We start from the raw sequence: 11829 nt of genomic DNA on the forward strand, positions 1-11829 counted from the left end.
TAACCCCGAAGACCCTAACCCGGCAGCGTTCTCGTACTGGCCCGTTCTCGTACTGGCCCGTTCTCGTACTGGCCCGTTCTCGTACTGGCCCGTTCTCGTACTGGCCCGTTCTCGTACTGGCCCGTTCGTTCTCGTACTGGCCCGTTCTCGTACTGGATATAAATATATATATAAATATTCATATATATATAAATATATAAATATAAATATATATATATATTCTCGTAAAGAAATGCGTCAACCTCGTGTGGTTCCTAACCAGCCTCTTGGAGCCACGCCAACTTGGCAGTGTCTCTTTCGATATTCTCGTAAAGGAATGCGTCAATCTCGTGTGGTTCATAACCAGCCTCTTGGAGCCACGCCAACTTGGCATTGTCTCTTTCGATATTCTCGTAAAGGAATGCGTCAATCTCGTGTGGTTCATAACCAGCCTCTTGGAGCCACGCCAACTTGGCATTGTCTCTTTCGATATTCTCGCAAAGGAATGCGTCAAACTCGTGTGGTTCCTAAACCAGCCTCTTGGAGCCATGCCAACTTGGCAGTGTCTCTTTCGATATTCTCGTAAGGGAATGCGGCAAACTCGTGTGGTTCCGAAACCAGCCTCTTGGAGCCACGCCAACTTGGCTGTGTCTCTTCCGATATTCTCGTAAGGGAATGCGTCAAACTCGTGTGGTTCCGAACCAGCCTCTTGGAGCCATGCCAACTTGGCTGTGGCTCTTAGGATATTCTCGTAAGGGATTACGTCAAACTCGTGTGGTTCCAATACCAGCCTGTGAGAGCCACGCCAACTTGACACTGTCCCCTTCGATATTCTCGTAAGGGGATACGTCGAATTCATATGGTTCTCATCTACACGTTTAGAACTACGTTAACTTGGCCGACTCTCCATCGCAATCCTCGTAAGGGAATGCGCTCAGTCAACATGATGCTGCTTTTTTTTTTTTTTTTTTTTTCGTTTTTCTCTCTCTACATTTCGTATCTCTTATAGATAAACAGATTCCATAATCTCGTTTCGTCGCGTAATGACGCCTAACGCCGTTCTCATGGTTCTATATCGTTAGATTGCTCGGTTATTAATATATTATCAACTTATAATGCGAGCCACTTCATCTTACGAGATCGAAGGGAATATCGAAGGGAAAACTCTGCCAAGATGACGCGGTTGTGAGATAACCGTTCCTGGATTTCCTTAAACATTTCTTTTTTTTTTTTTTTTTTTTTATTTTTATAATTTCGTAAAAGTGCGTAGTACCTTCGCAATGATTCTTAATCGTCGAGTTGTTTGTAAACTAAGAAATAACTGGTTTTTTCTTCGTTCTTCCAGGTAATAATAATAATATGTTCGTTAGATGACGCCACCTCATATCGTCTGCCGTATTCGTGTATATTTTCGCGTGCATAGGTAGTCACCGATGCATGCACCTAATGCGTAAATGCGTGTGTATGTACTACGATGATCTAATCTATGTTATATGGAATACGCTTGGTCGTGATTTCTATCGTTTCTTCTTCTTTTTTTTACTTTGTGTGATTAATTTCCGATAAGAATGTGAGTCGAGATCGATGATCCGATTACGAACGACCCGAGAGATCGACGTAACCAAAAGAAAAAAAGAAAAGAAAAGAAAGTGCGTGCATCGTGGGTGTGGATTCTATAATTCCGAGTGTCACGGAAGGTTATTTTCGTAATAATTGCATCTGAAACTACTTTTCTTAGGATAAGGCGAAAGGTAGGATGAAGCAGAATCGCTTTTCGTATTTTGGATCGACAGTGTTTGCGAGTATTGTATCGTTGACCTGTTATAGCTGAAACGTATGATCGTCGAATTAGAAACGTACGTATTTATGGGGAACTGTATAGGTACTTAAATCACGAACGAAATGGCGAATACGGGAGTATTACCGTTCGTGCGCGGTGTAGACTTCAGCGGCAATGATTTCGGAGTAAGTGTCTCTGTCGTTTCGTCTTTCTCTTAAAAAAAAGAGAAGAAAAAAAAAAAACGCCCGTTGACGCGATAACTAAGTATTTTGGCTTGTGGCAGGATGGCAAATTTCCAGAATCTGTTCGTCTGATGACTGGAATACGATGGCTGAAGTTAGACCAAACCAACTTGTCGGAAATCCCGGAGGAAATGGGTAAACTGTTGAAATTGGTAGGATTTTTTTTTGGTTCTAACTCTGTGACCTGTGTTTCGTCGCGGGATTAACGATCGACCGAATGACAGCTTCTTCTCTTCTCCGATTATAGGAACACCTTTCCCTCGTCAAGAACAAGCTTGAACGTTTGTACGGCGAGCTGACGGAACTTGGATGCCTCAGAACGTTGAACATCAGACGCAATAACGTCAAATCGAGCGGCATTCCAGCGGAGCTATTTCATTTGGAAGAGCTTACTACGTTAGACTTGAGCCGTAACAATTTGAAGGAAGTACCGGAAGGCTTGGAGCGTGCTCGTTCTCTCTTGAATCTTAATTTGAGTCATAATCAGTAGGTATTGCTACGAACTTTTCGATATCGTGATTCGAAACGCGCGAGAAGGACTTGTTTGTGAGAGGGGGAGAGAGAGAGAGAGAAATGAAAAAAAAAAAATAAGAAATCGATCGTTCTGACGGTTACAGCATCGACACAATTCCCAACACGTTGTTCGTTCATTTAACCGATTTGCTGTTCCTGGACCTTAGTAACAACAAATTGGAGACGTTACCTCCGCAAACTCGTCGCTTGGCGAATTTGCAAACCTTAAATTTGAACCATAATCCGCTGGGGCATTTTCAATTGAGGTACGTACGCCCGGATCTCGTTGGATTATCGTTAGCTTAAACCGTGTACGTCTGTCTCCGACATTCTTTCTAGGCAATTACCGTCGTTGATGAACTTGACGACTCTACAGATGCGCGACACGCAGCGAACGTTGAACAATATCCCGTCGAGTTTGGAAACTTTGACGAATCTGCAGGAGTTGGATTTATCTCGAAACGATTTACCTCGAGTTCCGGATGCGCTCTATTCTTTGCCCAATTTGCGTCGTTTAAATTTAAGCGACAATCAAATAACCGAACTCTCCACTGCGATCGGTAAGTTTAATTCGGTGCTTTCCCTCTGCCGAATCGTTCGAAATCGGACGATCCGACGACGATGACCCTCTTCCATCCACCCCGCCTGTGTATTTTCATTTCAGAGCTCTGGACTAAATTGGAAACTTTGAACGTATGTCGCAATAAATTGACAACGATACCACCTTCGATATGCAAAATCGTTACCTTGAGAAGATTGTATTTGAACGATAATCAGTTGGATTTCGACGGTATTCCTTCCGGAATCGGCAAGTTGTCGTCGTTGCAAGTATTCTCCGCGGCGAATAATCGTTTGGAGATGATACCCGAGGGTTTATGCAGGTTTCTCTCGTTCATCCATCTCTTCTACCCTTGCTTCTCGTGACGCGTCGTCGCGTACGAAGCGGGGTTGACGACGAGTTAAACGTGTATTCTACGTATGCGCCCCTTCCCCTCCTATAGATGCGGTTCGTTGAAGAAGCTGATATTGTCGTCCAATCGACTGATCACCGTGCCGGATGCCGTTCATCTTTTGACCGACTTGGAACGACTCGATTTGAGAGATAATCCGAACTTGGTGATGCCTCCGAAACCGACGGAGGTACGAAAAGGATCCGGTATCGAATTCTACAACATCGACTTCTCTTTGCAACATCAACTGCGTCTGGCTGGAGCTAACGTACCGACACCGACGCAAACCGCGAGTAAGCGCGATGCTCTTTCTTGCGCGCGTTTGATTCTTATTCTACGTTTCGACTTTGTCGTTTTTCTTTATCCTTCTTTTTTTTTTTCTTTTTTTTTTTCTTCCTTTAACCGCGCGTATGCGTACCTATAACAGAAACGTGTACAACCGTTCCTAGATAGCAAAGATCCGATAGCTCGCAAGATGAGACTCCGAAGGAGACGAGATCAAGAAGAAGCTGACCAAGATCAGGCCAAGATATTGAAGGTAAATCGTTTCGTTCGCTTTTCCGTCGCGCTTCTCTTCGCGACGAGGAGAAGCATAGAATTATTCTCGTTGAAACGCGTTTTTCTCTCTTCGCTTCCTCCTTTCAGGGTATGAAGGATATAGCTAAGGAGAAGAACAAAGACGAAGAGTCCGAAGAATCTAAAGCGGAATCTTTGAAGTGAGTATGAAATTGTCTGAAACCGTGTATTCTCGAGGAGAACAGCAACGGGTACGACTACGGCCACAACGACGATCGTAACGTATCGTGTTCGTCATCCGTAGGCCGAAACGATGGGACGAGACGTTGGAGAAGCCACCGCTGGACTATTCGGAATTTTTCGACGAAGACGCCGGTCAGGTACCTGGTTTATCCGTATGGGAGATTGAAAATTTTTTACCGAACGAGATAGAGGAAGTGGCGCATGGAAAATTTTACGAAGGCGATTGCTACATCGTTCTGAAAACCGATATCGATGAAACTGGATCGTTGGTGTGGGCTATCTATTTTTGGATAGGAGAGAAAGCTACGGTACGGAGACGCTTGTAACGGTATATATAATATGTACCATCGATAACGATCGATAACAAGCAGACCACCCATTCGCGACTCGTTCACCGTTCCTCTGTTATAGTTGGACAAACGGGCTTGTGCCGCGATTCATGCCGTGAATTTACGGAATTATCTAGGCGCTCAATGTCGTACCATCAGAGAGGAACAAGGTGAAGAGTCGGATGAGTTCTTGATGCTTTTCGAGTCTGGCATTGCATACATCGAAGGTGGTCGTACTTCGTCCGGCTTCTACACGGTCGAAGACACGGTTCGTAACGAAATTTTCTCTTTGTCTCTTACCCTTTTTCGGACCGACCGACCGACAGATACATCGATCGTAACTACTGTGATTGTTCTCTTCCGTCGACGTAGCCGTCCGTGACGCGACTGTACAGAGTACACGCAGCGGATGCTTCGATTCACTTGGAGCCTGTACCCGTCCGTTTCGTCTCCTTGGATCCGGGTTATGTTTTCGTCTTGGACACGGGTAGTAAAATCTTCGTGTGGTATGGCAAAAAAGCGAAAAGCACGTTGAAATCGAAGGCGAGACTGATGGCCGAGAAGATTAACAAGAACGAGAGGAAGAACAAAGCGGAAATTGTAACGGAGCTCATGAATTCGGAGTCGAAAGACTTTTTGTCGTGCATGAATGTCTCGGATGTTTCGCAATTGCCACCGATTATAGTGAGTTTCGTATTGCGTTCGTTTAATCGACGAATCGAATCGATACTCGCTCGCTCGCTCGCTCGCTCTTACTCTAGTCCTTAATTAATTCTGTCGTTTTAGGAACACGTGGATCCTAATTTCGTACCCCTCGCTCCGCGTTTGTATCAAGTTCAACTTGGTATGGGTTATTTGGAGTTGCCACAAGTTGAAGTACCTCATGGAAAGCTGACGAATACGCTGTTGAACAATCGCAACGTTTACATATTGGATTGTCATTTGGACGTTTACGTTTGGTAAATACGAGTGCTCGATGCGATAAACTGTGCGTCGTCGTCGTCGTCGTCGTCATTGTCGCGAGTCGTTCATGCGAAAATAAATATACTGTTCGTGTTGTGTACGTGCAGGTTCGGGAAAAAGTCGACGAGATTAGTACGAGCAGCGGCTGTTAAGCTTTCTCAAGAGCTGTTTAATATGATAGAACGTTCGGAATATGCCATGGTAACGAGATTGCAAGAAGGAACGGAATCCCAGGTATCGATTCGCAAATCTCATTTTTTGCTTGGCAAACGGGGTTAGAAAAAATTTGTATACGTGCACATAATTGTCGGTAGAGCTACAATTACGAGCAAGAACGCGGCCGGGTTAAAAACCTTTCGCTTTCTGTCTGCAGATCTTCAAATCTAAGTTCACCGGATGGGACGAAGTGATAGCCGTAGATTTTACTAGAACCGCTGAATCGGTCGCTAAAACTGGTGCTGATCTCACGAAATGGGCCAAACAACAGGAGACGAAGGTACATTCTCGCGAAAGAATAGATCGGTGTTTTGGTCTATGCTCGACAGTAATTCCTCGCATCTCTCTCTCTCTCTCTCTCTCTCTCTCTCTCTCTCTCTCTCTCTCTCTCCGTCTCTCTCCCTCTCTCTCTCTCTCCGTCTCTCTCTCTCTCTCTCTCTCTCTTCCTCTCTCTATATATATATACTTTTTATCGCTTTCGTTCGAACAGGCTGATCTGGCCGCGCTCTTTATGCCGAGACAACCACCGATGTCGTTCGCCGAAGCTCAACAGCTTATGTCGGAATGGAACGACGACTTGGAAGGAATGGAAGCGTTGGTGTTAGAAGGAAAGAAATTCGTGCGTTTACCGGAAGAGGAGTTGGGACATTTTTACAGCGGTGACTGTTACGTCTTTTTGTGCCGTAGCTGGATGGTGCGTAAACGCCCCGCTGTTTGTTTGACTTTTTTGTAAATTCGCGATCCAGAAGAGAATGAGAAACGTTGATCTTTTGTTACCGTCGTATGCGCGTATTGTCGTTAAGGTTTCTTCCTTCTCCTTTCCGTTCTAGCCACTGGATACAACGGAAAACGAAGATGGCGGTGACGAAGAATTCGAAGAGAATTATCAGTGTACGGTATACTTTTGGCAAGGCAGAGATGCGGGAAACATGGGATGGTTAACGTTTACGTTCAGGTGCGCGAGTACACTGACAGAGTGTCTCAAAGTTTGCTTTCGTTCGTCGACGATCTCTTAACATCGCGATTTTGTACGTATGCTTAGTTTGCAGAAAAAATTTAAATCATTGTTCGGGGAGAACTTGGAAGTAGTTAGAACTCATCAACAGCAAGAGAATCTCAAGTTTTTGGCGTACTTTAAAAGAAAATTTATTATTCATCGTGGTAAGCGTAAACAACCTAAGCCTTCGGGTAGTAACAGGGTCGAATTTTATCACTTAAGGAGTAACGGAAGTGCGTTGTGTACTAGGCTGATACAAATACCAGCTGATTCGACGCTGTTGAATTCTTCTTTCTGGTAAGATCCTTGATCGTTCGTTTTTTTTTTTTACAACGAAATCGTCATCATCGCACACGCACACGCACACGCACACACACCCCCCTTTATCCATCGATAAACTATCGTCGATATTTCGCAGTTACATCTTGAACGTACCGTTCAATAACGACGACGAAACGGGAATAGTGTACGTTTGGATCGGCTCTAAAGCGGACAGCGACGAGGCGCGTTTAATCGAAGAAATCGCCAAAGAGATGTTCGATAACGTACGTTATAGTTTTTACGCGATACCCGTTTCCTCTTAATAACCGTCTTACAACTTCTTTTCCACGTTTCTATTTATGTACACGCGACGACCAACAGTGGATAAGTTTGCAAGTTCTGAACGAGGGAGAGGAACCGGATAATTTCTTTTGGGTAGCCTTGGGTGGAAAGAAACCGTACGACACCGATGCGGAGTACATGAATTACACCAGACTATTCAGATGTTCGAACGAGAAAGGATATTTCACGATCAGCGAGAAATGCACTGATTTCTGTCAGGTATGTTTTGACGAACGCACGCACGTACGTACGTGATGTAACAAGGGCAGAGCGCGTTATGGTAACGAATTTGTACGATTGCTCGATATCGTTCCTCTTGTAGGATGACCTAGCGGACGACGATATCATGATACTGGACAACGGTGAACAAGTATTTCTGTGGTTGGGAAGCCGATGTTCGGAAGTGGAAATAAAATTAGCGTATAAATCCGCACAGGTAACGACGACGGATAAGATTGAGCGATACATAACGCGGTTGTGTCGAGAGAAAATAGTAATTTATATAAGCGTTTGCGCGCGTTCACTTTTTCAGGTATACATTCAACATTTACGAGTAAAGCAACCCGATAAACCACGAAAATTGTTTTTAACTGCGAAAGGAAAAGAATCTCGAAGATTCACCAAATGCTTTCACGGTTGGAGTTCGCACAAAAGACCGCCTCAATAAAAGTGTGTTTAAAGAAACATCGCTTGTTATCGTTTCGCTGCGCGTTGTTCCTTACGATGCGCGACGCATCGTAGTAAAAGATGCGATGCATACGACACGATACCGTTTTATTCCATTGTCATTGTTACAGACACAAATATCTCTCCTTTATCCATTCATCTTCGTTTAGTCGTAAATCTGTCGAAAATATCGATAAACGAATAATCATGTGCTGGACGTACGTCGCGCTGCATATTCTATATACTCTGCTTATTTTACGTATAATACATGAACGGGCGCAACTTGAAAGAACTTCCGCGAGTGTTTCTACGCATACTTCGGTTTCGCCCTTTTTCTGAGAGAATCGGCACAATTTTAGATACTTTCGTTAACATTCTCTCTTTCTAATACCTGTGGTTCGGGCTAGACTTCGACACTTTCCGCGATGTAATTAATAATTCCTCCAAGAAGCAGATGCAAAAGAGTTAATCGCAGATTAGGCAGACCTAAACGAGAAATAGCGACTTTGATTACTACTTGCATGGATCCAAGCGATTCGAGAACCTATTCAGTCGTCGTCGTCGTCGTCGTCCGAAGGCACAAAAAGTTCTTTCTCTTCGAGAAAATTGGCCACCATTTTGCTAACTGTAACCCCGATGACTACGCCAGTTACGACGCTGCAGATGACACCCAGAAAACCGAACCGTGTTCTTTTTGGTTCTGGAAGAATAGCACCCGAAGGCGTCGTTGTCCTGGGCCGAATTTGTAATCGAACCTTTCCGTTGGTCTTCCACGAATCGTTGATGGTTCGAAGTAAAAGGGTGGCCCGGTTCAACGTCATTCTTCGATGTGCGTGTCACTAACGTGACACCGTCACGAAATTGGAAATTGTGCGTTAACGACGTGCTGCGTACGAAGAATCGTAGTCCGGAAAATATAAACGTATTTCGTGAGTACCTTGTATTGTGAATGTAATCGTAGAAAAAAAATGGAGCCGAACGAGTAATAGATACTATTATACCTTTTCGGCTGGCTAGTAATTTTAGACGAGGTTGCTAAACGTGCGTACGTAGATATTTCCTTGGAATTCACAAAGTCGTAAACAGTTTTTCAACCGCACCGAATTTTCATTTATCACCTGTTTCTATAACCCGAATTAACGACCATTTCCGTAGAACACGTTCATCGTTCGTGTATCGTTTAACCCGGAACTGTCTACCAAGACGATATACTTAAACGCTTTCTGTTTCGAGTGTCTCCTCTTGAGGAAAAACCGAAGAACGACTACCACTATTTCGATCCGCCACGAACGACACGTGACAGGCGACAGATATGCGAATCGGTGCGAAGAGGTTACCAAAGTCGACGACGATAGACAAGATAGGCTAGGATAGGCATGGAGTAATTGGGTGGTGTAAACGGTGTAACGTGTATGCGATAAGGAGACGAAATGTGCTCATGCGCGTCATGCGCAGTCTGGCCAACCAGCCATGTTAACGGAGCCAAACGACTAGAGTTTTGCGGTACGATTCGAATGTAAACTTAACATTTTCAATGCGGAGCTACAAAAACTGCCAAATTTTTGTCCTTGTTAACTCTCGTAATCTCTACGTAAATAACACAATTAGGGCCGAGTCGATACTTTTGCGTACATTTATACGCCTGCGCATTCACTCGTGTTGTACTTTCTGTCTACTTTTCTGTTCCTTCGCTTCCGCGTGTTCTTTTTTCAACATTCGCGCGACTTCGAGCATTCGTGTTTCTTTCCGTTTCCGCGCGGGTGCACGCGCGTGATATGCACACCGCATATCCCATGACTTAACCTCTCTTTCGGTTTCATGTTTACGTATATTTGTGACCGACGAAGCCGCAACTGAACCGTATGAACGATTCTAAAATATAGTTAGAGGGAACATGTTACACGTTATTGGATTAGGTCTTGGCGATGCCACAGACGTCACTGTGAAAGGTCTTGAAATTATTCGAAAGTGTGATCGCGTCTATCTGGAATCTTATACCTCGATTTTGTCCGTTGCTCTGAAAGATTTGGTAGGTAGAAAAGAGTAAGAAACGGTAAGATGTACGTACTAAGAATATGCGACGATTTTACGAAAAGAAGTTTTGGGGCTGCGCGGAGTGCATACGGATAAACTTACACACGTGTGTGCACGTACTGCACCTTGTTCAGATGATCCGTATGCACTGAGACAGACATTCTCTCTCTCTCTCTCGCCCCTCCGTCGCGCACGCGCGCGGAGGCCACTCTACATACGAGAGAGCGAGTGAAAGAGTGCCGGTTAAGCGTTGTTCGCCGTACATATGCATTTCCATACGCGGGATGATTGAAAATAAATCATCGAGAACGTGTTTCGTCGCATTAGGAACGATTTTATGGACGTACGATATTCGAGGCTGACAGAGAACTGGTTGAGAACAACGCTGACGAGATACTACCGAAAGACGAGGAAGAAAACGTTGCCTTTCTGGTGATTGGCGATCCATTTGGCGCTACAACACATTCGGACTTGATATTACGCGCTCGGGAGAAGAATGTGAAGGTGAAGAATCGAATTGTAGAAACGTTTTTGTCGGTAATGAATGAAAGATTATCGAAGATTAATCATCGACGTGTAATTTAGGTAAAGGTCGTTCATAATGCTTCCGTTCTAACTGCGATCGGTTGTTGCGGTCTGCAATTGTATCGCTTCGGCGAAACTGTTTCCATTCCTTACTGGAGCGAAGATTGGCGACCTAATAGTTTTTTCGAGAAGATTATTTGTAACAGAGAAAGGGATTTGCATACGCTTTGTCTGTTGGATATCAAGGTGAAGGAACCAACGTTGGAGAGTATAACTAAAAGAAAGAAAGAATACATGCCTGCGCGATTTATGACTGTCTCGGAGGCTGCTACTCAGTTACTCGCGACGATAATCGAGGGAAAGAGAAAAGAAATTGAACTGTCCGACGCGAAGTTAGGTAAGCGACATATGGAACGAAGTGTTTCTTCTACAGCTTTCCTCGTTTATTCTCTTCTGTTTTTTTTTCCTTTTCAGTTTTTGACGAATCCACCGTCGTGGTGGGTTTAGCTCGTATAGGCTGGGACGATCAGCGTATCGTTGCGTGTTCGCTTCAGGAAATGGCTACGATCGATCTTGGTCCCCCTCTTCATTGCATGATCATTCCCGGGACGGAATTGCATCCGCTCGAATCGGAATTTTTGTCTCGGTACGCGTTAAACGAGAATGTATTTAATCTCGACGAGGCGGGCACCGAGCGTGAGAGTAGTGCCTCTTGAAATAAAAATGACGCGGTGTAGAAAAAAGACGTGTTTCTCTTCTTTCCTTCGAACGATAAGCCAATCGTACATGTATAGCGTGATACGTACGATTTAACGATTCGCCATGCGACGGTTTATTCTGCTGTTCGTGTTCGACGCGCGGTAGTTCGTAGCGAAACGGATACGTGTACGATATTTATAGGGATTCAAGTACGTGAAAGAAATATTGTTAACGTTGCGTGTACGCACCTTCCTATGGCAAAAATTGAATATTTTGAACGTACCTGACAAGAGATTGACAGCTTTGCGTATGCGTAGAGTATTATAGATACGTACGCGTTGTGTGGTACATTGTCTAAAAATAAATTTCATCGAGAAACGCTTTACGAAAGAGATAGATTCGGACACGTACGAGTGAAACGTGTAGAGGTAAAACGATGAAAACGGTAGGGCTACGTTGGAAGGGGTAGGCTAGACGATCGATTCAACGGAGAGAAAAAGCTTTGCGCGCTCCCTTCGTGCCAAGGTTACCCAGTCGAATTCTTCTTCGATTCGATTCGTAACCGCGAAAGGGT

The 11829-nt window shown here is 44.4% G+C and overlaps 3 protein-coding genes across 8 annotated transcripts; 2 read left to right on the top strand and 1 right to left on the bottom strand.

The window, feature by feature from the left end:
• Positions 1-1221: 1221 nt before the first annotated feature.
• Flii (FLII actin remodeling protein) lies at positions 1222-8132 on the top strand. 6 transcript variants are annotated; one of them, XM_076378117.1, is made up of 23 exons: positions 1243-1730; positions 1807-1944; positions 2043-2153; positions 2249-2487; positions 2619-2780; positions 2854-3074; positions 3179-3395; positions 3516-3757; positions 3914-4002; positions 4110-4180; positions 4285-4531; positions 4635-4820; positions 4925-5236; positions 5339-5511; positions 5623-5749; positions 5889-6011; positions 6222-6425; positions 6562-6686; positions 6774-7025; positions 7147-7273; positions 7371-7550; positions 7654-7767; positions 7864-8132. In XM_076378117.1, exons 2-23 carry the CDS (start codon positions 1882-1884, stop codon positions 7996-7998), a joined length of 3720 nt encoding a protein of 1239 aa, XP_076234232.1. In that variant the 5' UTR covers positions 1243-1730; positions 1807-1881; the 3' UTR covers positions 7999-8132. The 6 variants fall into 6 exon arrangements, with proteins under 6 accessions (XP_076234238.1, XP_076234232.1, XP_076234233.1 ...); XM_076378118.1 differs by having other exon boundaries at positions 1832-1944; XM_076378119.1 differs by having other exon boundaries at positions 1862-1944.
• A 380-nt stretch (positions 8133-8512) lies between these two features.
• On the bottom strand, positions 8513-9140 carry Emre (Essential MCU regulator). The gene is made up of 2 exons (XM_076378126.1): positions 8999-9140; positions 8513-8883 (listed from the first exon to the last, which is right to left on the bottom strand). The coding sequence occupies exon 2, from the start codon at positions 8816-8818 to the stop codon at positions 8546-8548; it is 273 nt and encodes a 90-aa protein (XP_076234241.1). The 5' UTR covers positions 8819-8883; positions 8999-9140; the 3' UTR covers positions 8513-8545.
• Positions 9141-9713: 573 nt separating this feature from the next.
• Positions 9714-11360, top strand: Dph5 (diphthine methyl ester synthase). Its single transcript, XM_076378124.1, has 4 exons — positions 9714-10026; positions 10359-10535; positions 10617-10953; positions 11031-11360. Exons 1-4 carry the CDS (start codon positions 9892-9894, stop codon positions 11270-11272), a joined length of 891 nt encoding a protein of 296 aa, XP_076234239.1. The 5' UTR covers positions 9714-9891; the 3' UTR covers positions 11273-11360.
• The last annotated feature ends 469 nt before the right edge of the window (positions 11361-11829 follow it).

This window comes from Calliopsis andreniformis, chromosome 5 (genome assembly GCF_051401765.1).
Source record: "Calliopsis andreniformis isolate RMS-2024a chromosome 5, iyCalAndr_principal, whole genome shotgun sequence".
Lineage (NCBI taxonomy): Eukaryota > Metazoa > Arthropoda > Insecta > Hymenoptera > Andrenidae > Calliopsis > Calliopsis andreniformis.